Here is a 25,631-nt window from a genome sequence, read left to right on the forward strand (position 1 = left end):
GAAAGACTTTTCCTAATGACTTGCATCGGGAAAAAGACATCTATAAACCAGTCTGTGAGCGTCACAGCCCTGTAAGACGACAGGATCTAAATATATGGCACAGTAGATCCGAGTATTTTATACCCGCAAAAATATTTTTTTTTGCTTCATGCACAAATGAACAGCTCTTATAGAAATGAGCAGGGCCCCACCTCCATGGCTGCATCCAGACTCTCTTTAATACACCCATGGTTTCACATGATACCGCTACATTCATGCCAGCTTAAGAAATGAGCCTCTCACACACAATAATGTCGGTTGTTAATGCAGTGATGACTCCCTAAAAACAACCACTTTTGTATTAAAAGGGCCTATACTGCCTGCAGTGCACTAATAGTACACCAGGGGGAAGATGGCATGCGTCAGAGTGTACACAACAGTTTTTTCGGGAAAGTATTGTTAATGTGGATGACATGGAGGTCTTGTATCAAATATGATATAAAGGGCATTATGGGGCTAACCTAAAACTCTAGTCATATTTTACATAGTTTACCGCTAATGTTGTCATTGATTAGTATAATATGTTTTAGGTTTTCAATAATAATGCATCTACAGTGCATTCTCAACAGCATTTTATTAAGCTTCCATTAACTAACCAAAATAAACACACCAAGATGTCATCATTTTGTGCAAAAATGCTAAATTGAGCATTTTAGTGTTCAAAATCAAACAGCTCTGCCTCCTTCTCCTTCCAGAAAGCAAAGCTGCGGTCAATATATTTACAGATATCTTCATTGTTGAAACAAGAGAACTCCATGTCACTGCTGCTCTCATCCGGAGTAGCACTTTGAACTATAACTTTGGGTACAAGTCTGGAATCTGGCAACAATGATGATGATGATGAAGATGGTGAGGGACAGCGGCATGGTCTCGAGTCCCCAAAGAAGCGGACTTTGATGTCCTCAAAGCCGTCACTCCACTGTCGACTCCCAGCCTGGATTTCCTGGATAACGGCCCTGTGGAAGTCCCTCACCATCTCCCAGGAGAAAGTACCGACGTGATCAAAGACCTCGAAGCAGAGTAGATGCCTCATCTTCCTCTCCTCAGGCGACAGCTCTTGCTCTAAGATGTGGAAGTATCCCAGCATGAAGAGGTCAAGGGTCAGGCTGTCGTGGGTCACCGCAACACCATCCACGTCTGGCAGGAATTGCTCGGGGGAGAAGGTCACTCTAGGTGGTGGATTTTGTGAGGAGCTAGAGGAGGACAAACAGGACTTTTGTGCATCTTTGAGTTCTAGTTTAGTCTTCCAGGAGTTTAGCATCTTGTCCACAGCGCCTCGTTGTTGGCAGAATTGAAACATGGAGGTGATTTTCCGTTGTGGCGACGCTCCCGTCACTCTCCCTGACAGGGCTTCCTGTCCCTGTCTCCGCCTCGCTGCTCTCACTGAAATAGCATATGCAGATTTCTTCCAGTGGCTTAGGAACAACACCACTATACGCTCTTTCCTTAAACTGGTAGTCTCCATCACAGATATGAGTTTTTTAGGAGGATCAGAGAGGCTCACCTCACAGCTGAGGCCACTGTTCTGGTTGTTTGAAGCTCCAAACGCTACCTGGCCTCCTTTCACAACACCCGCGAAGGGATAAATACCACCGATCTGACCTTCAAAGTTGGATCTGAGGTTTCTCACCGACACGCCAGACTGTTGGATCTCCCGCTCCACCCTCTCTCTCCGTGCTCGGCTGTAGCTGTTGGTCTCCAGACGATGGCTAAAAGCGGACGCCATCCCTATATGAGGAATCCTGCATCCACCAGAGGTCTCACCAAGTGCTGATGCCAACTCTTGACCCTGTTGCACCCGGTCGAAATCAAATCCTAAACCATCTCTTACCTCCCTCATCTCATCAATCATGCCCTCCATTATCTTCCTCTCACCCCCTTCTTCTGTATTTTGGTTCAGACTAGCCACCAACAGTGACATACTCTTCACAATCTCTGAGACACGACTGCACCACAGCGGCAAAGTTGGGTGCATTTTCCCCTCAGCGTCAATCTTTTGTAGCACCTCTTTGTTGAGGGAGATGTTTAAGATCGGATCAGGTAAGATGGCCTTCAGCTCCTCGGTCAGCCTGGTCAGCTCCAGCTCGTAGGCCTGGTAGCGCTTCTGCAGTGAAACTGTCTCGATCTGCTGCTGCAGGTACATCAGGTCTTCCTCTGTTAGGAGCTCACCAAAGGGTCCCAAGACTGCGTTGTGGGCCTGTGAGTACTTCCAGCCATCCAAAGGTGTGTAGCCATTAGTCACGCCCTGTTGGAGGGACAAAGAGTTTTTAGTAAATGATGCAGAAAGATGATTTTGCCAAAGGAATAACATAACATAATAATAAGCACCACAGATTCACTCACACTTAAAAGTACACGTTTGTACCTGTCTCCTCTGTTCCTCCTCGTCCTGCAGCCTGACCCGCAGCTGCCGCACCATCACCTGGCGTTTCCACTCTGCTATGGGCCGCCCGGTTTCGTCGTGAGTGGGCACCAGGGAGTCAATGTCAGCCAGGATCACATCGACGATTGGTACCTCCTCCAACAGCTCCTCACTGTCAAGTTTCTGTCAGCGTGTGACAGCGTAAGACAGTCAAAGTGTCAGTGCTAAAGCCGGATTTGTAAGAATAACATCGCTATCATGAAAACCTCTCACAAGTCTGTTTTCTGATGCTCTTTATGTTCTCTGATTGTCTATTAGCTGTTCATCGAAGGGTCCCTAAAGACACTTTTCAGTAAATATATACAGTATATTAATAACACAACTGCATGAATTTAACCCTACCCCCCATGGTTCATCTACACAGGTTTTATCACTTGGCTTTGATGAACCTTCATCATTCTTATTTTGTTTGATCACCTTATGTCTTTCTTTGCATAGCAAGTCCTCCCCCTTGCAATAGCCGCCATAGGACCTCATTTTAAAGAAAATATGTTGCTGTCCTGACAAAACAAATCAAACTTCTATTTAAACGTAAATGGTAATGCATTGATTATTGTGTTACCCAGGCGCACTGCCTTTTAAATATAGTGGGGTTTACATGTCACAGCTGATTGGATAATACAAAGAGAAAATGTTCGTTGTACATGATTTCACACTATTTTGAAGAACCATACCATTCAACCTGTAGCAAAACAGTACACACTGTTTGTATTGAACGTGCCCCTACATTTTATCCAGTGACTCCTGGTATTTTTCATTTGCTGGAAAGCGAAAGAACAAGCAAGATCCATTTCTCGTGTGAGTGCCTCCCGGTACAAAACAAACAGGGATCGTAGGTTCAGCAAAAGAATTATGATATCATCTATGTGAGTTTTTGACAAGTTGTCTTTCTAATTACATATTTTCACAGATGTTTACATCAACAGTTTAATGACTTTTTGACCTAAAAATTGATCTTGTAAGTTGACAAACATAGGTGTGCTTCATGGCAAAAGTCAAACGGAATCAAAAAGTTATTTTTCTTTAGCGTTTGACTACCATACATATTTTATTTCAAAAAGTCCCATGGCGGCCCACGGAAATAGGAGGGAATCTGCCTCTCTATTAACTGTTCTCTAAACCCCAGAACAGTGATTGTCCTGTTATAGCTCACTATGGCAGGTTTGTCACACTTTGGATTGCACAACATGCAAAGCCATGTGCATTTGGGCGATGTCATGTATGTAACCATTGTATCCAAATATAATAAGTTTTTACTGGGTTGTCAGTGTGTAGGCCCTTTAAAATGTGAAGATCAATATTATGATGGGGTTCTTTGCAGTAGAAAAAATTAATACCACAACATCTAATTTTATCTTGAAAGTCGTACCGTTTGTCCAGTAAAGACTGCAGTGAGGCCAGCTTGTCTCAGAGACTTTATAGACTTGATGTGTGACATCAGGGTGAGATCCCTCTCCGGAGGCTTCAGATGAGTGAATGATGTCACCACTGTAAACAAACAAAACAAAAGCCAGATGTCAAAAATGTAGCTTTAAAATAAGTATTTTAATATATTTATTTATTTGTTTCCTTCTTTAAGAATTAAAAGTACCACTTCCTTGTAAAATGTTGTGGTTAGTGTCTGTTCATTTTCAGCTGTGTGTAATGAAATGAAAACATGTGGTCTCCTTGTTAATCACCTGAGGATGCCACCTGTACATGCTGCATGGAGCCTGGGCTGTGTCTCTTTGAAATGGCAGCAGGGGTCAGAGAGGAAGAGGTCACAGGAAGTGGGGAAGGGTGGCGAGGCAGGGGGAGCACCTCCTTCACTGGCTGCTGGGGACACACACACACACACACACACACACACACACACACAAACACACACACACACACAGACACACAGCAGGGGTGAGCCATGATTAAAGGGACAGCTCAGTGATGTTTTTTGATTGTAAATGTTTATGTTATCCAAATGTAACAGAGACCTAAGTTTTTCTCTTTAGCAACTGCCAGTCCAATAGATAGAAAAAAAGTTGGATTTGTATTTTTCTGCAAAGCACAAATACTATACATTTGCACATTTCATATCATATCAATGTCATATGATAACATCTATATGAGCTAACTTTTTTATTGGGAGCTGGAGGGGATAGTTGAAGGCATGTCAGCACGGTAAGATGCCTGCCAAGCTACACACCACTACAGACAACTGTTCCAGACCAGCAAACCACAAAACCAGTTTTAGTTTAGCAAATCATTGCTGTGTTTCCAGCAGCTTTTTGGACACTAAACACGGATGTTTTGTGGTGACCCATCGCAGTTTTTTCAGAGACATTGCTGTGTTTCCTTAAATGTCCTGGAAATGTCCTTAAATTGGAGAAATGTCCTACTGTCCTAGAAGTGTCCTAAAATCCTAGAAACGTGTATGGGGCTGCTGCAACTGCAACCCTGTGATTTTGCTGTGAAGTTGCCCCTCAGCAAAGCCAGTTGAGTCTCCCTGCTCTACAGTGTGTGATCTGTTCAGCAGGTAATTTTGTAGTACTCAGTCAGTGGTTCACAGTTTTTCTGTCATGCTTCCCTTTGGATTCTTAATTAACTTGTAGAAAAAGTACAGGTAATATCAATACTGGCTCCTCTCCATGAATGACGTTGTAAGTTACGTGTGTGTTTGATGTGTTAAAACCTCCTGGTATTTCAGTCCCTGCAGTGGTAATTGATCACCTTGCTGTTCTCCATGTTGGCTCTGCTCGGTCACAGTCAGGACACTTAAAACAGCAGGAGCTCCTCTTCCTGAAAATGACAACAAGAAAAACAACAATATAGAGTGACAACAACCAGATAACGTGAGCAGAGGAAGACCCCTCCAGGAGAGAAACGTGACACAGAGCATCGCACAGCAGCGAGTACAAACACTTCCAAAGTAATCTTCTAAAGGACCCCCTTGATGCCACACATGCTCAATTTAAAGAACACAGGCTGCAGCTCGTAGTACTGGGAACAAAAACAAGAAGTGGTGAAACTGGAACCCTGTCAGCGAAGGTAGCGTAGCCCACACAGAGTGCAGGAGAAAGTGTGTTAGAGTGTGTTGGAGACATGATATCCTGCGTCAGGTAACCTTATTGATTCACAGGACTTTCTCACAAGTGCCAAGCCATTCAATACCTAAATACTACAAGGACAATTACAGCGTTTCTCCCAATTAGAGGCACACACGTAAGAAGTCAGATGCCCTGTTAGTGGTAGCTCTGTAAATGCTGTGCAACACACATTCACACAATTAAGAAAGATTTTGTGTTAAGCTTATAAAGTAATATATTTATTCCATCTGTGACGTAAAGCTTAAAATATGTTATCCCATCTCATGTTTTCAATGGTTTCCAGTACAATTTAAATATTGTATCATTTCTTTTATGTCAGCTGTAACTTTTTTTTATTGCTGCCTATCTCAGCCAAGACACTTTTATCTTCCGTAGATTTTAGTGGTTCATGAAAGGTCGAAATGTCACCTGTCAAAAAACAAATTACATAATTATGTGTTTTTTATTTAAAACAAGGCAGAAATTAAGAAAGGTAGGAAGAAACAAAGTCGAGTAAGGTTTCTTTATAGAGCACATTTAAAAGCAACAAACCTTGACCAAAGTGCTTTACAAAGAAATTAAAAAACAGAAGAATGATTGAATAAAAACTGTGATAAATAAGAGAATATATCAGTATACAGTGTCTTGAAAAAAACAGCAGTGCACAAACAATACAAAATACAAGCAAAGTGTAGAAAGAAAGAAAGTCTAACTCTGCAAATAGCTCAACATATATTCAAAATCCAAACTTTATGATCTCCTTATTTTTAATTCAAGATCTGGTTTATATAAATGCATGCAGTTTGCATGCAGTACTTACAATATGGTCCAGAAACCACCAAAAATGTCTCGGTGGAAGAATGCTTGGAGGTTATAGAAAAACAAAATTGGAAATGGAAAGAAAGAAATAAAAAGGCAGGAAATCCAACATGTGTTGTCTCTTTACTCTGGGAGCAGCCAATAAAGCGTCAGACCAAGGAGCAGCATCACCTGGAGCCAGACCTCAGACAGGGGGCCTTCTTAGTGTGCATAATTAAAGAAGGGGGATAGAGTGACCTGCACCTAGAAGTTCAGCACAATAGCTCTGCAATGTATGTAGGAGACAACATACTGTATGCTGGTGGGATGTGTGTGTGTGTGTGTGTGTGTGTGTGTGTGTGTGTGTGTGTGTGTGTGTGTGTGTGTGTGTTCGAACACGTATGACATAGGATGACAGTCGACATTCAGTGCTTCTTTTACTTCTTGCTGCACAGAGATTTGGCTTTGGAGCAACATTAAATTTTGCATTTTAAGCATTTTAGGCCCCACTATTCAGCCATCGGTAGCTGGTTTCAATGTGTTGCTATAGCAACCCCTACTGGCACCATTTGATAGCAGTTAAACTAGCGTCAAATTCACCATTTTGTCAGATGTGACTCAGGTTTTTTATGTACGTCTTGTTGAAGCATTATATTGTATGAAAAATTATGACAAAAAAAGCTTAAAGGGGAAGTGATAGAGCAGAGAATGTGACTTTACAGTATGCTTTGTGGGATTATTATTATTATTGTTATTATCAAAGTGTGTGTGCTGAGATAGTTTACAATGTCTGGGAATGTGTGTGGAAGTATTGTGTCGGGGTCTGTGATCCAGTCTTGGGCTGCCAGGTCATACAGATCTATGTTGTTTATCGTGATTATTATATCCAAACATTATAATTTAACCTCTGTAGCAGGCACAGGTAACACAGAGCACTCCTCAAAAGATGGTACCCCCTCCAAAAATATGTACCAAGGCATGATGACGTCAACCTATAACCATTTTCTCTACAGCTGGAGTGAATTGCAGGATTTAAAAGGACTCCAAATCAATCCTGACCTGACCTTCCTCCTCCTGGATGAACAGGTATGAAATGCATTGTGAGATGTGGTTTGACCTGATGTAGAGAGGGCCTTTTTTATTCCTTCCATAATCACCTGGATCTTGGACCCACAGAGTAGCTTACTTTGTATCATCATTGTCATATTACATATTGCTATATTACTCTGGATTTAAATCAAGACTGGTCAAGACCACAGTGGATTTATTTGTTAACATAATTACTGTAATTGGATGTAAAATTTCCTTCTCACCCTGCTTTGGTCTCGGTCAAGTGTGGTCTTGATAACAACACTACATGCTTCCAAAACAAGTCAACATTGCACAAGGAGGTGACGCTCATGGAAACACTAACGCTTTTGACCACAGGTGTCGCCAAAATCAACACAAAATAAAAGTAGTTGCTTTAATGTTGATCTTTGACTGACAATTCTTTTCTGTGTTGCTTTGTAGTTTTTTATTTCATGGGAGACATCCACATAATTTCACATTTCGTCTTTACTTTTGTGAATCAAGTTTTGTTATTACTCTATTCATTTATTTTAAGAATTTGGATGAACTCTTTTATTACGATATTATTATTTCCTGATTTCTAATCAGCATAATTGAATTTGTTGTCTAATGCTGTTTTTAAAGTTTTTTTTTTTTGATTGTTTTAGTGAAAATTTGCAAAGGCCACAGCCTTTACCGGAAGTGTGTTTAGCTCACCCTGCAGCTACAGTACAAACACAGTAAGGGCAGGGAGACAGAGAAACAGACACACAACACATGATTAAATATTCAACATTCATTGCATAGAAAAGACCTACAGTTTTCTTTCCAACTTCAATGGTGTGCTGTGTAACCCCAGTGCCTGATGGGAGGCAGGTGCCCCTCACTCAGCCCGGGCCCTTTGTGTCTTGTCCAGGATTTCTGCCTCTGTTATTAGCGGATTAGTGTGTCTGGCCCCTGCTGCTGCTGAGCACATGGTGAGCACATAATCAATAATGGAAGGCTGCACAAATGCATAAGAACAGTCTCACACAGGCGTTCACATGTGTTCACCCCGAGCCAAAGTACAAACTGTTACGCAACAGATACGACAAGTTCGTTCATCAGGTGCTGTGTCAGCACAAACACAGTCCTGTTTTCTCTCTCTACATGTTAAACCAGATGAGACCGAGCAGAGCAAGACAGAACATTTCTCAAAATGTCAAGCTAATCCTTTAAGGTTAGATTCAAACCAACAGAGCTGCATACTGCAGACCTATCTGCTTTGAGTTTTAAAAGAAAAGTACTGGAAAGACATGTTTATATTTAATGGCATGTTAACCCTTTGAAACCTCAGCAAATCTTTCAAAAACACGAAGGCAGAAAGGTAAAAAGCAACTTAGCAAGAAATGACCAAAAAATATGCAACAAGGCTGAGAAGTGAAGCCAAATCGCAAGTGCCAAAGACTCAAGTTTGTTTGTTTTTTTAAATTGTTATTTCATAAGGACAACTGACATGTCTGTAAATGTGCCAGTGATAGCCATCAGGCTAATTTTCAACCTTAGTCCCCTGGCAAGATGCTTCGAAACCTGTAAAAATGATCAAATTCACATAACAACAGACAAGAAGACAGAACAGGAGCCATGCGAAGTAACAGAAAACAGCAGAACAAAACAACAGCACAGCAACAACATGTCGCGTTTTAGCGCAACATAGCGATGCACCCAACATGAATCAACAACATATAGATTTAGTTATGAAGCAGTTCATTGAATGGCCACTTTGACCTCTGACCTCAACACAGAGTACATCTCTATGGACCCCCATACTGAAATGCCAACCTTTACAGCAGCAATAAACATGTTTACAGCCTGATACAAAATTAATTGGTCTCTATAGCTAATTTCAACATTCATGACAACTGTACGGAGGTGAATTTTTATATAACTTACCCGTTTACATTCTAGTAGAACCCAAAGTTAAGCGTATTTAAGAGTGGGGCGACTTGAGTGACAGGCTGTCTGTGAGGCGTTGATACAGTCTATGAATCAGATCCAACCCTTGCTCCTCCACACCTCCAGCCTCTCGTCCAGATATCATCACTTCTGGCTCAAAAATGTCAAAATGGCGGCGGCTAAAACACCAAACTTGAGGCTTCAAAACAGCAGTCCACAAACCAGTGGGTGAGTGTTATTCATTCAGTCTATAGTTTTAGGTCCTGCCTTTGTGATTGTCTGTCTTGCCCAGATTTGTTTCACCTGTTCCTCTTTAACCCTGCTGTCACCTGTCCCTCATTATCTCCTGTCTGCTCTCCTTGTATATTTAACCCTTTGAAACCTGAATCGACACCATTTTTACTTGTGCTGCGTTTAGACATCTTTCACAGGTATTTAAACCTTTGAAACCTGAGCAAACTAGTTGGATTTCTTTTTGAAAACATGGTATAAATGACAATGAGCAACTTGGGAAGAATGTCCCCAAAATTGCAAGATTTAGTAGGTTTAGATTTTTTTTTTAAAGCTAGGGATAGGAAAATACTCACAAAACTATATTTCTAAATATCCTAATTGCAATTTATTTAAAATTATGCTACATAATTATTATTATTTTAGAGCACTTTTTAGGTATTTTTCTAGTTTGTTATTGTTTTTTACTTTTCTTTTTTGTTGCTAATTTTCAAAGCAGGTTTTTGCAACTTTTTACTACTTTCTTGCCATTTTGGGAGCATTTTTGTCAGTAACAGTGTTTAGTACTGCCCACTTGTGATCTGATCCCACAAAACGTGTGTTAATATCAGGTGTAAACAGGCTCTCTGTGTTCCCTGATCCAGTGTTGGTTTGTTCTCTGTTCATTTTTGGGAGGGGCATTATTTAACCTCAGCCAGCTCCTTAGTTTTGTCTCCCTGTTTTTGTCTTTTGTCTATTATCAGCTTTATTTCATCAAAACTTGATTTTTGTTGTTTTCTCCTGCCTTCCTGGTGTTCTGCATTAGAGTCCTCTTCTTAACACTAGAACGTGACAGTCTGGTGTGTCATTGGGACAATATAATCAAACATCAGACCTCAAGATGATTGAAAATGTGCACAATGGTGCTGCAGACTTGAAAACATCTACTCATCCATCCACCACAAAACAAGGTTTCCCATGAGCCAACTGCACAAACTGTGCGATGATTAAAGTGAGTAAAAAGCAATAAAGGCTACAAACACATTAAGAAGTTCCATAAGTTTCAACACTCATTTATTGATTCGCCTTATTTTTTTTCTTGACAACTTTTGTTACGTGTCAACAGACATGAGAAAGAACTCCAGAACACTCAAAAGATAAACGTGAGCACTGAGATTAAGACTTCATCACAGGCTGAGAGACCTGTCTCTGCTTCTGTCAAGCAGCTCAGAGCAAAAGCGGCAAACCTGGGATCATCTACCCGGTCCACGACGGCCTCCTCACCCACACTGAGCTGAAATGTGCAAAACTGATCCCTGATCAGCACTCTTAGCTCTGCGGTGATGCTTGACGAAGCAGCAGGCCAGTTATTCTTATTCATCATGGTATACAGAGGAAGAGAGAGTTAATATCATCTGTGTGATGAGACCCAACACAGAAAAATCTCCATTTATATACAAGACAGAGCCAAGAGGAAGGTTTCCAGTTAGTCAGTACAAGGATCATGAATGACAATACTTTACAAGCAGCACTTCAGGGGGGGAAAGCTGTTGTCATTAGCAAGCGGTAAGGCAGGAGAGAGAGACAGCAGAAGTTAGGTGGACCTGCATGCTTCGATCCAGAGCTATGACAGTTAAAAAGCAGCCAAATATAAATTAATCAACTCATTAACTCTTCAACCATTATTGGCCAGTGCACTATAACTGTCGCACAAAATGTTTTTTTTTAAACATGATACTCTTGAGCTATCAGGGCTGGATGCATTACACGTCTGCCAGTTGTACACAAAGAAAAAGCAAATCAATGACTTTTGGTGCAGTGTTGTTGTTGTTGTTGGTTTGATTGCTGAAGCAAAAAATGGCACAGTTTCAGAATCTAAACAGTCGAAATTATTTTTTTTAAACACAAACCAGTACTTTCCATACATTCTTAAAACATCGTCACACGAAATCATATTAAATAAAGATGCCTTGTGCATGAGTGCAATATACTTTAAGAACATAATCCGTCATTCTAAACTTTATAAATAAAATTTTCCATCTGTCTTCTGTTCCAGCAGACAACATAACGTATATATTTTATTAGCATTTTACAAAAAAAAACAAGTTGATTATACCAAAATGACCCAAAAATAAATGATCTTATCACAGATATTTTTTTGCGAAGACATTTTCAAAGTCAAAGCCACAAAGAGCAACAGATCTAAAGTTCAATGTAAAAAAAACAACAACGTTTTATCAGTCAGAATTTGTGCAGAAGTATGAGGCTGCGTTGCTCAACAGGTTGGCTGGCCTGTGGCGTACAGAGTCCTGAATACTTTCTGATTATAAGTCAGTTTTTACAAAAAGCTGATCATAAGAAACAGACAAAATGGCTGGCTGACCACGTCTTTGACAGATTTACAAAAGCGGAAAGTAAAAAAAGATGCAGATAATATCCCTTTAATGTAAATAATAAAATAAAAAATTTCCTAATACAGCTACTTCAAACATTCTTTCTAGAAAAGGCTAAGTATTTTTTTGTTGTATTTTTCCTTTCACTGATAATATTGGTCTCAAACCAACATTTGAGTCATCTTGGTATAATGCAAAGTAACAGACAGCAGGTAAAAGCAACTTGAAACCATCCCTGGACGTAAAAGTCTTAACAACACCGAGCTAATCGTACCATACTGGTGTCTAACACAAGCGTCAAGCTGTCAAATATCTAGTAGCAGCTACAGTACAAAAGCTAAGAGGGGACATTTCTTTTAAGTGCAACATTTACACTCGGTGATAATGGGATATACGCTGTACTGTTACTATAACAACATACTATAGAGCATCATTGATAATATTTACTCTCTAAAACATTGATCATCAATGTAAAAAGAAAAAGATTCACAGCATCTACTCTGATTCTACATAAAAGCCTGATCTGGGACACGTGTAACTAAGTTTGATGTCAACGTTGAAGGAGGGAGAGAAGAAAAAGAGGTGAAGAAAGGGAGGCACTATCTGGTGCATGGACAACGCTCTTGCCCACTCAAAGGAACTGCCGTCAACAGATAACAGGTCCATGGTTGACTTTCCATTAAGCTACTAGAGGAGACTTAAATAGTAAACGTATTTACTGTAGCAACTCTGCTGGCCCAAAACAGATAGAATAAGTGCTTATTTACTGCCCACATGCAGAACAGTTGTCCTCCAGGGTATTTATTGTGTAAAATATCTTAGGTTCATATTAGTATATTTGATTAGTTTAAAGAAATAGTTAACAATTTGGGAAATATTCTTGAAAGTTAAGCAACTAACCATGTTCACTGAGGGAGGGAAACTCAATACGACAGATCGGCACAGGTATTGCTTCCTCCATCTGAGGATGGTGAGTTCTGGTTTGTACCAAAAACATGGTTGGCTTAGTGCAAAAAAAGACCAGAAACAAGGGTAAACAGCTTGCCTCACTCTATCTCAAGACCACAAAAATCAAGTGGCAAACTCCAGGACTGAAAAATAAAACCAACACAGAGGTGCAAAAAACTGCAAGTCCTCTGATGGCCGCTCGAGGCTGGCTTTAAAAGCTAGTCAATCCCTGTGATGAAATGCCCAACTTAACAGCGGAAATAAACATATTTACAGCCCGATACATCACATATATAGTAAAATGTACCCATTTATTTTTTTCCAAGGCTTAAAGTTACTCATAACTGAGAGTGAGCCCGCTTTGAGTGACAGATTGTCCGCGAGGCGTCATCACACTCTGTGAGTCAGCTCCACCCCTCGCTCCTCCAACAGCTCCACCCTCTCGTCCACATATGGTGATGACACTGTACGCTTTATGAAAAAAATTTGAGAGACAGCTTCTTTAAAGCTTCTTTAAATCTTCATTTATCCCAAAAGTCGCCAAGAAATATCCAGGCGAAAAACCCACCATAAAATCTTAACTGGTCCTTTTTTTCTCTTCAGTAGTACAGATTAATCACACAAGATACAACCTGTCATTAGTGATCTTTAGAGGTGCTGGTTGGCGACTTTGTCACTTCTGGGCAGACTAATTGTTTTCCCCTGCTTCCAGTCTTTTTGTGAGGCTATTGGGCTGCTGGCTGTTGCTTCATATTTACCGTACAGACAGTAAAGAGTGGCATCAACATTGTCATTGAACTCTCGTTAAGAAAGCATATGTGTGCACTTCCCAAAATGTCAAAATATTTCTTTAACAGCCTAAATGTCTGCTAACACAGCAGCACAGTGGACAATGATTAGAAACAGTTAAAACAAGAAAATAATGCTTTGGTTAAAAAAAGCTGAGTAAATTACACATTAACTCAATAGAGACAATAAAGTGCCATGCATCAAAACTAGTCAGTGGTCCTGTCACAAATAAATAAGAACAACATTAGCAACAATAAATAACATTATTCTTTATGGTTTTATGCACAAGGGATTATTATTTTTTTTAAAAAATGAAGCACGTAATGAGAACAAGGCAAGGACATGAGTTATCTCTCCTGATAATGCATTATTTTTGCCTTAATCTAGCCAACGAACTCAGTTTTCATGAGAAAAAAAGACGACACAGTAACAACGTACCCTTCAGTCCTAACAAATCCCTCATGCTACTTCAGTGTTAAAACGACTGTTTGCTATCTGAAACCTCTGCAGTGAAACCAATACTCTATGCTGTAGAGCACCAAGCCGATCCGAGCTGAGGTAATGTACAGTGTATGATGGATTTATGTGAAGCGATCGTTCCTGCACTTAACACACTTCTGCAAAGAGAAACATCCGCTTTGATGTTTGCAATTTCCCCCTCACCTGATGGCGTTAATTAGAAATACATGAACGGCTGATTTAAAACTGGGACTTATTTTCATGAATGAAGGAGGGACTGACCACATACTAACTCTATACAGGGAACTGGGAGCCTCACAGCTGATGGATTTCTACATGAAAGCTAATCAAAACTTGTCCCGATGCCCAGCAGAGGTAAGTTAATGAACGGGTTTGGGTGGTTAGTTTGTCTTATGTTTCTTCTAAAGGTCAGGAGGAGGCACACCATGCAGGGTTTGGAGGTGGCAACTGCAAAAAGAGGGAAAGGACGTTGGGTTTCGGGATGAGCAATCGAGTGATGTTTGGGACGGTCGTCATATAGGTTATTTAAGTGGTTCTGTGTATAAGTTTGTTTAAATGGTCTATGTTCATTAGCGCAGGATGGTGAGTGGAGCTTTTAGATTGTATTGTTTTGTTTGTTTTCCACCAAGTCGGTTCACCTCACATCCTCTGAGCACACGGGACCGGCGGGGCCGACTGGACCGACTTTCTCCGGGAGAGCTTCGACCTGATAAAAAAAAATCAAAGAAAGATAAAAATTAGTACCTTTTTAATAGTTGTAAAGCAGTTGTAGTAATATTTTGTTATGCAGGTACTGTAATTTACTAATAATTTCCCTAGAAGTTTCCTTAAAATACCTAAATACATAATTATTGTTATTATTATTATATTTATAATAATAGCTATATTCATATAGCACCTTTAAAACCAGAGTTTACACAGTTTATCACAGCCACAGAGATGTCTAGCTTCTCTCCATTGACAAAAAAACATTTAAAAAAAACTCAGCAATATCTCTTTCCAGAAATCATGACCTGTTTACTCAAGATAATCTATAGACCTTGTTGTGAGCAGTTTAATGTAGGAACTATTTTCTTACTAACCTACACCCACCAACCGTATGATGACAAAGACAGAAGAGTGCATCTGCTGTTAGCACACCTAGCACCACTGAGCTAGCTGGTCTTACGGCTCAGCTGAGGAGGACGCCATTTACATTTACATCTTGTGCTGTCATGAGCTTTAGCTTCTTGTCCATAAATAGTTGGACAGTTTATTGGAGAAAATGCAGACACTGTCTCACTTTCTTTGAAGGAAAATGTCATAAAACAATGTGACCTATAGGAAACCAGTTATTTTTTAATTGTATAAGACCAAGATAAATGGGTTCATCTTTGTTGCGAATAGCTGTATTTCCCCTCCGCAGTCTCTCCGCCACTCACCTGATGGTGCCTGCTAGCAGAGGGTTAAACGCATACAGCCAGTCGTGCATCTCTTTGTCATTGGTGGCCTGCAGCAGTATCCCACGATGCTCCGTGCACACAGCAAACGTGTTGGGAGTCTGGAGACATGAGGTTACTTAAGTTCATTCAGGTAAAATGGGTTAATATTTATTTACCTTTCTAAAAATGTATTTTATTGTTGAACTGAAGCTCAGTCTTACCCGCAGCAAGGTCTGTTTGTCTTCACTGTATTCCACCTTTGCAGACGACAGGTTGATGACGGCTCTCTCCACGCTGTCTCTCTCGCTGCGGTACAGGTAGACGTAGGGCCTGCGAACCACCACGAAACGCTTCACCCAGCCGCTGGTGTGGGGCTCCAGGAAGTGCAGGTAGCCTTTCTTTGACACGATGGGGCTGCACACGATAAAGACAAAATGATTCAAACTGACCACAACTGTTCTTATATTAGGCTACCTACTCAAAATGAAGTATAGAATTAGATAAAAATAAAATCTTAACTTTATCCACAGTGAATAAATCTATGAATGAGTCTTTTTTTTCAAATATGTAAAAACAAAACACGCAAATAAAAGCAAACAAGCCTTGTGGCAAGTGCAGAACAAAAACCAAGGGACGAAAAAAGGCCTATTTATCTATTTCAATAACAAATACTCAAGCCATTTAAACTTTAATATCACATGTTGAAAAAGGAGTAGGGAAAAGTACGCACTTTTTAATCCCTACCGCTATAAGTGACACACAGTGACTCAGAGTCAAGTACTGTATGTGTGTGTTCTGACCTGACGCGGATCTCCTGTATGTCAGGAACAAAGGTGCATCCTCGGAGAACTTTCTTTCTGTCCACCGGGCTGTACGGGTCCAGATCTGGTGTGGAAGCTCCTGAACTGGGTTCAGTGTGTCTACAGAACATAAAACATGTTCATTTGGTGACAAAAGGAAAACGTGACTAATCCAATGTACGGTGTCTAGGCCTTTTCATTTGACTCTTTTTTTAATTCACTCAAAAAAACCAAAAACACAATCTTTGTAAATTCTCATTTTATGTCTGTATTTTATGTGGTCCTATGCAGAGGTAGGTATTGTGTAGAAATATGGTTATTAGAGTAACTTTGGTTGAGCTACCTTTTGACAACAAGGTGAGTGAAAATATAAAGTAAATGACAGTATGAGGTTCAGTGGTAGGTTTAAAGATTTGTCACACTGAAAAATTAGGAGTTTTTCACGCAGAAGAGCTTGACTCATTTTGACAAAAAGAAATTAAAACACGGATACATTTTTGATAGAATAATCTTTTGTGACAATTGTGTACAATATATATATGTGTGTGTGTGTGTGTCCTTAACGGTAATTAAGTAGGATTAAATTTTAAATTTTATTTTGTGAGCTTAACTGTCACAAAAATTATTCTATAGAATTTCTCCATCTTTTAATTTCTTTTCGTCAAAATGAGTCAAGCTCTTCTGTGTGAAAAAGTCCTCATTTTTTTAGCGTGGCATATCTTTAAACCTACCACTGTATACTGATCATACTTCTGCACTTTTATTTGAGTAAGGACATTTGAGTGATTAAGAATATGAAAACCATAATCAAAACACCTGTGATATGGATCATACTTTCTGACAGAAAGACAGAGGTAGCAACAAATGTATTATGTGATTTTCAGATTTTCTGTTATCACTTGATTATAACTGACACAACATAGACCATTTTTTTTATTTTCTAAGGAACAGTGGAGACAGACAAACAGAGAAAGCTGCTGAGTCTCTGCTGCATTCAACTGATACTACAAAGAATAAGTAAACATACCGAATGTCATAATTTCCCTCGACCAGTGAGGGGCAGGTAGAGGACGGAGTGAGTGTGCTCAGTCCAGACGACGAGGAGTCTCTCATCAGCGACGCCGACATCTCAGAAAGCTAAAACACACACATCCACACACACACAGAAACACATTCACAACAAACACACACACACGAGACAAGAGGGACAAACACAGATACAGACAAAACATACCCGCAGACAATTAAGCACGGACGACACATACATGCATTCAGAGAACAATTCAATCAGAATATTTGTCATTTTCTAGCAGTGTAATGTAGAACCATCTCTGAACCACTGTAATCCTCATTATCTAAGAGCCCCTCGCTGGTTAACATGTTAAGAGGACATGCAGGGGTAACGTCGGGTTAGCGGAAGCCTCGCAGAGTCTAAAGAGGAGGGACAGTGAGGGCTAAGATGGGTAACGGCAGAGGGGGAACCTTAAATTATTATAAGGTATGAAATATGGAAATGAAGAGACAGAGTTGAGCAGTAGACCCGAGTCCATATTATGCTAGAAAAATATGTTTGTTTGATTGTCATTTCTGGCTCATCCAGCAGAAGAAAGAATTATTTGTTAATAATATTTAACCCCGGTCTACAGAGGAGTCGTAAAGACACAAGAGTGATATGAAAATAAGCGGGGTAATGAAGAAAGACATGTTAGAAAGGGGAATCTGTGCTTAAAAAAAAAGATAAATGAATGCAATGGCAGAGAGTGGGTGAAGTGCGGGGCTTTAATATTTTGTGAGGGTACAGCGGTAAACGCTAAAGGTTCAGAAGGATTAACGGGCCGGGTTAGAGGGCCTAGGCTGGGGCTCACCTTGCTCTCACTGGCACTGCTGCTCACCTGGCTGTACTCCCTGTTGAAGGTGTGCATCAGCAGACGCAGACACTGGAGGGAAAAAAGTGACAGACAATGTTGAATAAAATCTGTATCAGATTAAAATCATTTATTCAAAGAGAGCAGTTTCTGGAGGCCTCAGAGACCAGCAGTCACCTTGGCAGCGAGCTCCCTCTGCCTCTGGTTGGGGCTGTCGGGGGCGGGGCTGCTGCTGGGACTGTGGCTGAGGACGGGACTCTTTGCGAAATCGCTGATGTCGCTGCTCTTGTAGAGCGCATCCTGTCCTGCCTGCAGAGTCGCCTCCAGCTTCTCCCTCAGCAGCAGGTAGTGCCTGGTCTTCTCCACCTAAAACACACACACACACTTTAGCTGTTTGTGCGTAAGAAAGGCTCAAAGTGTGTTTGATAGGGAGGTTATTATAGTTCAATAAAACTAAAATAAAAACTAAAACTAGGTGTGAAAAAAAAATGGTTAGTGAAATACAAACAAAAAAACTACACTTCAGAAGGAAATTACTACTAAAAAATGATATTGTGTACTTACTGTAAAAAGCTTGCTAAAATAAAATTAAATTGTACAGTAAATGTCTAGTTTTAGTCTTTGTAAATTTGGTCAAATTTATCAACACAACCAGCATGAGGAGGCATCGGTGCACATGTTTGTTGAGAAAGTAACTGTGGATCAAATTCCTTAAAAAGGTGTTGCGTTTGTATAGTAATACCCGTACAGAACTTCTTAAATCTTGCCCCTGACAAATACACCCCATTTATAATGTAAAACCTAAAACTAAAAGATTTCAACAAAAAAAAACTATACTGAAATGAGCAAACTCATGCTAAAACTGACAAAAACTTAAAACTAAACAGAAAAAAACAAAACTATAGTACCAAAAAACCCCCACCAACAATAAACAAGAACTGAAAAATACAAAACTATAGTAACTCTGGACCGTTTCAAGTATTGTAGATTTTAAAAAGACCAGTGATTTGCTTCTTTTGTCTTTGTTCCCAATTTTCCAATTAAAATATTGCAGTCGCTCTGCAAGCGTTAAATTTGAATAGGTGTTCATTAGGTTGGGGGGAATTACAAGGCCAGATATGTCATTATCTTACCGGCAATTTAAAATTTAATCATTGTCAAGATGTTGATTAATGAACTAAGCCTCTCTGTGCGAAGAAACAGTATTACATTTTTTAATTCAACTCTGAGATGAAGTTTAGATTAACCTCATGAGGCTGAGAGTCAATTAAAACATAATAAACTGCACTTATTACAGTTTAAAAACTTCCCTCATTTGTCTCTTTTAAATGTAATCTCATAAACAAACCTCTTTAGCCTATTAAACTGACCTCCTGCAGTAAACTGAGTTTCTCCAGCTCCCACTGGTGGTCCAGGATGAGGCTGTCGCTGCGAGGCCTCCATCCTGCCAGGTTCTCCTCTCCTCGGACGTAAGCCACTGAGGTGTCCAGCACACGCCTGCGACGACGCTGCATACCTGAGGAGTTAGAGTAAAACCTTCTGTGAGTATTGTAACTCAAAAAACAAACCCCAGTTAAGGAGGAAACGCTTTTGTGATTTTTACAGATACATGTTTTTATTTTTTCATTCTCACCCGGACTTCCGTTGTCAGCCACATGGCAGAGTGTGACTTCATAAACCCCAGTGACGCGGTTACTGAGAAGAAGAGAAATAAAATTAGTTTAACAACCATTTTATTTAATACAACAATATTTTTTAGAATTAGAGTGTATGAGCCACATATTACAAAGGGCAGGATAAATTCTTTAGTATGTAACCGATTATATTAGACTATGTGGTTGGTATATGTGTCCCATGTAGCTGACCACGGCACTGAACTGTTAATAAACTGGCACACGCTGATGGTGTCATGGTTATAGGTAATAGCGGTTTTAGGTTGCCAGGAGCCGAAAACTGTTCTTCAGTGGGTTTTAAAATAAGTTAGTTGTTAGTTTGTGGCATGTCCTATTAGGTTGTTATAGCATATGTTAACACACACACACAAACATTGCCTTTCTACTGTTTCATCAACTACTGTTTCATCGCTGGACACCAAACCGTGAATAACCTGCTGAATAAATGAAGCGTCAGTGACACGAACCATGTTGTGTACTTTTCTTGGCGACAGAAATATGATTAATGGACTTCCAGATGAAAGCCATAACACAGAGAGAATCAGGACTGTGTGAATCCATAATGTACCTCTCTGATGGTCGGAGGCAGCCGGTGCTGAAGAGGTTTCTGATGGAGCGAGAGGCCGGCAGCTTTGCATCACGGGAATAAAACACCATGCAGAAATCTTTGGTGATCACTGTCGGCTGAGTGCAGTTCTCCATCTAGTTAAAGCATATCAGACAGCAGCAAATCAGAATCCAGGATTCTGGTTATAATTCGGCTGAAGTGGTTTAAACAAATATCTCCTCTCAGCACAGAATGCTTTAGTCTACAGAGAACAAACTCAGGGAAGTTAATGTGACTCGGTACCTCTAGATAAGCAGAGAGGGTGATGTAGATCTTCTCCCCGTAGGGAGTGACTCTGTTCAGCAGCAGAGAGTTGTGCATGGAGCTGTCCCACGCTGCCTCAAATCGGTAAAAAGTTCTGCAGTGTGAAAAACAAAAATGTTTTCGTCTATCTGCAAAATCTCATAACAAGAATTTGAGCACGTTGCCATTTTGTTATTAGAAAGCAAAATTGATAGAAAAGATAAAAATGATTGTCGTTTATACCTATGATCAACTCCCAAGGAGACGCTGGCGTTAGCAAAGGATAAAGAGAAACAGAGTTAGAAACTTTTAACTGCAGCTGTTAAAAGTTTGAACTCAGCAAAGAATATTGATACATGCAAACTGAAAAATGCATTGAAGGCAAATAATATTTATTCATACGAAGGCACACTGAAGCAATGTGCAAAAAACTGAAGCAAAAAAACTACTGAAAAAAGCAACTAATCCTTTTATATAGAGCAGGTTTGTTAACAAATTCAAGGGAGAAACTAGTTTTTGAACATAAACAAACAGAAAATAGAGAGACAGAGAGAAAAAAATAAATTAAAAAGAAAATAGTAAACTAAAAGTCAGTCTAAGAGTTGTACTTGTCGTTGTGTTTTGGCCAGAAGTATCCTGAGGACAGGATGTTGAGGGAAAGGATGTTGGGGTCAATGATGGTCTCATCAGCCTCTGGTGTGTTTCGAATGCGACCTGAAGTCAAGAAAAAGATAAGTGAAGCTTTATTTTTATCAAAAAGAAAAGAACAAAAGGATGAAACATAAGATGCAAACAACAAGATCCAAAAACAGGTACAAACATGTAGTGTAATAACAAATAAGAAAAAAAAATCAGCACTTTTAAAGATTTCTTTCCATTTAAATCTAACAAACTTGCCCAAACAAGCTTTTAAAATGTCATTTTCACTCACCAATAACCAGCTCCTTCACCTCTTTCCACTCAATGTCATTTCCTGTTTCATGAGCGATGGTTACTGTGATCCTCCTCTGGATGCCCTGTGGAGTCGAGAGACGATAAACCAGTTTGTTACTGGAGTTTCAGTGGGAGGCGAAGATTGATTAGGTTTGCTGAATTGGGCTAATGTGCTGTGGCTTTTTTTCTTTTTAAAAATGTTTTGGATATTTTTTTTCTCAGCAGACATTTTGACTTGAGATAGAAGGAAAGGCAGAGGTGAAATCGATAAAATCAACAATGGCCCATTTCCTTTTAGTGGATACGGGCAGAGGTCTTTTGTCTGTTTCAGAGTCCAGACTCAAGACTAAAGGGGACAGAGCTTTTACAATCAGGGCCTTGAGGACCTGGAACAACCTGCCTGGAGATACAAGGCTGACTGAGTCACTGCATTTAAGTTTCTCCTAAAAGCATACTCTTATCAGAAAGCATATTGTGATGTCATCAGTGCCGTCTGTTTATTTTATTGCTGTCTGACTGATTTTAACTCTCATTTATTATCATTATTTTATTTCTGGCCTTCTTGTATTTTATCTTTTATTTTGCTGACAGTTTATGTGATTTTAGTTTGTTTAACTGTCCTTGTGTAATTTTTGTGTTACATTAAGTTTTAAATTGAGTTTCATTGTGAAGCACTTAACATCTGTGTTTTGAGAGGTGCTATAAAAATGAAGTTTATTATTATTATTAATATTAATATGATTAATAATTATAATAATGCAGCTATCATTATTGTTATTAAATACACCTCTGCTCTTCACATTGTCAAATTGTCTGACATGCAAAAGGTCTGTTGCTGATATTAAAAGTTTTCTGCCAGATGTTTAAATAATAGATACAGAAATATGAACATCTGGGAAGCGATTTATTCAAAGCTTTACTGTATATATAATTACTGATATTGAACATTCTTAAGTATATATATATATATATATATATATATAGATGTGTGTGTAACTGGTATTTTGATGTGACATGTCAGACCTGATGTAAGAGGAAAGTGCCGTGGCAGGGCATCCCGCCTCTGTGGTCAACGACAGCTGGGATGTAGCTATAAAAAGGGAGATAATGTTATTTTCACATTTTTAACCGAGATGATTGTATTCACTGCAGAAACAGAAAAAATCATTATTCTTTGTGCCAACAGTATGATCTATTGTGTTTCTTGCTTTATGTTACTGAAGTGGAAACACAGTCACAGAAACTTGACTCACTCTCCATTAGCTTCCAGCTCACAGATCTCAAAGAAGACCATGAGGTCATATTTGGCGTGACAAGGTCCTGCAGTGGAGCGAGTCAGCGTGCTGAGCTTCGTGGCCGGCACTGGAGGAACAAAGAGAGCGAACCAGACTGCACTAAACCAAACTGAAGTGAATATCAAATTGTAAGCAGAATAATAGAGCAGGTCATGGAGATCTCATGAATAATCAACTTTTGATATACTTGCAGGCACAAGTATATCCACGAATACTCGTCACCAAGTAACAAGTGGTTTGCTCATAAGTGATGTAAGTGATCACCTTCCTGTTTTTGTAGTTGTGCATAATTTAATTGCAAAATGTTCGGTTGATAAGAATAAACGTCCCTACAAATTAAGGAGATTGACAACATTAGAAAGAATTGAAGCCTTAAAGATGGATCTTAGAAATTGTAACTGGGACGAGGTTTATGTTGATGATCCAGATCTAGCATATGAAGCATTTTTATTTGCATTTTTAAAATCATATAATAAGCATTGTCCTATAAAAATGTGTAGGGTGAAAGATCAATATGAAGGTTAACCCTGGATTACAAAAGGTCTGCAAAAGGCATGTAATAAGAAAAACCAACTGTACAAAAAGTTTTTACAGCTGAGAACTAGTGATAGTGAGGAAAAATACAAGCGCTATAAGAACAAACTAACTACTATTATGAGGACTCAAAAAAAGGAATACTATAGTAAATTGTTGGAGGACAGTAAAAATAACATACAAAAAACTTGGAAGGTAATCAATTATATTACACAGAATAAAAGTAATAATTCAGAACTCCCAGATTTCTTTATAAATAAAGTTAATAATAAAGTGCATGATTTAAGAAGTATTGTTGACGAGTTCAATGACTATTTTGTAGATGTTGGGGCTTCTTTGGCAAAACAGATTACTGTACCTGATGATAACAAATATATGTTAAATAATTTGATTAATACTAATGCTAGTTCTATGTTTTTAAGTAGAAATGAAACTGATATTATTGAAATTGTAAGAAAATTTAAAAAATAAGAGATCACTTGACATACATTCCATTGATACTGTAATTATTAAAGATGTTATTGATTATATTGTCAGACCCTTGACCTATGTTTGTAATCTGTCTTTCCAAAAAGGAATTTTTCCTAACGACATGAAATTGGCAAAGGTGATCCCAATTTATAAAAATGGAGATAAACACTATATGGAAAATTACAGACCAATATCGCTTTTGCCACAATTTTCTAAAATTATAGAGAAATTGTTTGTGAAACAATTAAATTTGTTCATTCATAAAAATAAATTATTAAGTGAAAATCAATATGGATTCAGAGAGCAGAACTACTGCCTTTGCAGTAATGCAAATGGTAGAAGAAATAGCAAATGCAAAATGAAAATGGTGAGTGTTCTATTGGTCTGTATATTGATCTGCAGAAGGCGTTTGACACCATAGATCACGGACAGTTATTGAAGAAGCTAGAGATGTATGGAATACGGGGTTGTTCATTCTTGGCTGGAAAGCTATTTAGGCAATAGACACCAGTGTGTACAAATTAATGATACTATGTCAGCACTGAGAAAGATTACATGTGGTGTACCACAAGGATCAGTGATTGGTCCAATACTGTTCATTCTTTATATCAATGACATCTGCAATGTAACCGATTTTTTTAGATATGTAATATTTGCAGATGATACCAATCTGTTTTGTTCGGGTAAGAATTTAAAGGAACTTTTGTGTTGTGTAGAAATGGAGCTGGAAAATCTCAAGACTTGGTTTGATGTCAACAAATTATCCTTAAATATTAAGAAAACAAAATTTATGGTATTTGGGAATCCAAATGAAAGTGACTGTAATGTTAAATTAAAAATCTGTAATATTGACATTGAAAGAGTCTCTGAGACTAAATTCCTTGGGGTTGTTATTGATCAAAAGCTAACATGGAAACAACACATTGAGTATATTAAAGGGAAAATCTCAAAATCACTTGCAATCCTATATAAATCCAGAAATGTGCTAAATTCCAAGGCTTTGCATTTGATCTATTACTCATTGATTGTTCCCTATATGTCTTACTGTGTGGAATTGTGGGGATCCACCTTTAAAACCACCATAAATTCAATTGTAAAATTGCAAAAACGAGCTATACGTATCATCAATAATGCTAACTATTATGCACACACAGAAATACTTTTTCTAAATTCTCATGTTATGAAATTTAATGATCTGTTTTATTATAAATTAATGCAAATTATGTTCAGAGCAAAATCAAAAATGCTCCCCGACTCAATACAGAGGTTCTTTTTAATTCAGGACAGTCCTTATAATCTTAGAGGTGTTTACAAGTTCACTGTACAAAAAGCTAAAAAAGGTATGAAAAGAAGATGTGTCTCCATTATAGGCGTTAAATTCTGGAATGATGCCGACATAAATTTAAAAACATGTCATTCTTTTTTGGTTTTTAAGAAAATGCTTTGTAAAGCTATTTTTGAAGCTTATAAGTGTGATTAATTATTTGTTGTTGTGTCTTCTTTGTTTTTCTGGAGGTTGGTGGACCAGAAAGTTGATAATATAGGATAGGCTTTAATAAGCAGTCTGCTTCTGCCTATGCCTTTTCAGTCAATATTCAACACATGTTTCTTGAGTTAATGATTTTGTGATTTTGTGTGAAATGTCAATACTGTGTACAATATTTGG

The 25,631-nt window shown here is 38.9% G+C and overlaps 2 protein-coding genes across 7 annotated transcripts in view; both read right to left on the minus strand.

Annotated features, from left to right (window-relative positions):
- Positions 1-325: 325 nt before the first annotated feature.
- On the minus strand, positions 326-9,629 carry espnlb (espin like b). Of its 2 annotated transcripts, none has more exons than XM_088085249.1 (6): positions 9,301-9,629; positions 5,165-5,233; positions 4,141-4,273; positions 3,831-3,949; positions 2,405-2,584; positions 326-2,284 (listed from the first exon to the last, which is right to left on the minus strand). In XM_088085249.1, exons 2-6 carry the CDS (start codon positions 5,177-5,179, stop codon positions 692-694), a joined length of 2,040 nt encoding a protein of 679 aa, XP_087941375.1. In that variant the 5' UTR covers positions 5,180-5,233; positions 9,301-9,629; the 3' UTR covers positions 326-691. The 2 variants fall into 2 exon arrangements, with proteins under 2 accessions (XP_087941375.1, XP_087941374.1); XM_088085248.1 differs by having other exon boundaries at positions 4,141-4,276.
- A 936-nt stretch (positions 9,630-10,565) lies between these two features.
- Positions 10,566-25,631, minus strand: part of kif1ab (kinesin family member 1Ab) — a 34,891-nt gene continuing 19,825 nt past the window's right edge. For 3 of the 5 annotated variants that reach the window (XM_088085485.1, XM_088085480.1, XM_088085483.1), the window contains 16 exons: positions 22,919-23,027; positions 22,689-22,755; positions 21,664-21,748; positions 21,341-21,446; positions 20,976-20,999; positions 20,733-20,847; positions 20,451-20,584; positions 19,843-19,904; positions 19,580-19,725; positions 18,387-18,575; positions 18,210-18,281; positions 17,372-17,481; positions 16,345-16,464; positions 15,766-15,958; positions 15,545-15,663; positions 10,566-14,829 (listed from right to left, as the gene is read on the minus strand). In XM_088085485.1, coding sequence (XP_087941611.1) covers positions 14,763-14,829; positions 15,545-15,663; positions 15,766-15,958; positions 16,345-16,464; positions 17,372-17,481; positions 18,210-18,281; positions 18,387-18,575; positions 19,580-19,725; positions 19,843-19,904; positions 20,451-20,584; positions 20,733-20,847; positions 20,976-20,999; positions 21,341-21,446; positions 21,664-21,748; positions 22,689-22,755; positions 22,919-23,027 — 1,718 coding nt within the window. In that variant the 3' untranslated portion in view covers positions 10,566-14,762. The remainder of the gene's footprint in view (positions 14,830-15,544; positions 15,664-15,765; positions 15,959-16,344; positions 16,465-17,371; positions 17,482-18,209; positions 18,282-18,386; positions 18,576-19,579; positions 19,726-19,842; positions 19,905-20,450; positions 20,585-20,732; positions 20,848-20,975; positions 21,000-21,340; positions 21,447-21,663; positions 21,749-22,688; positions 22,756-22,918; positions 23,028-25,631) is intronic. The other 2 variants (XM_088085482.1, XM_088085484.1) reach the window with 1 other exon arrangement.

Source organism: Plectropomus leopardus, chromosome 12 (assembly GCF_026936395.1).
Source record: "Plectropomus leopardus strain MGB_pleo_1.0 chromosome 12, ASM2693639v1, whole genome shotgun sequence".
Lineage (NCBI taxonomy): Eukaryota > Metazoa > Chordata > Actinopteri > Perciformes > Serranidae > Plectropomus > Plectropomus leopardus.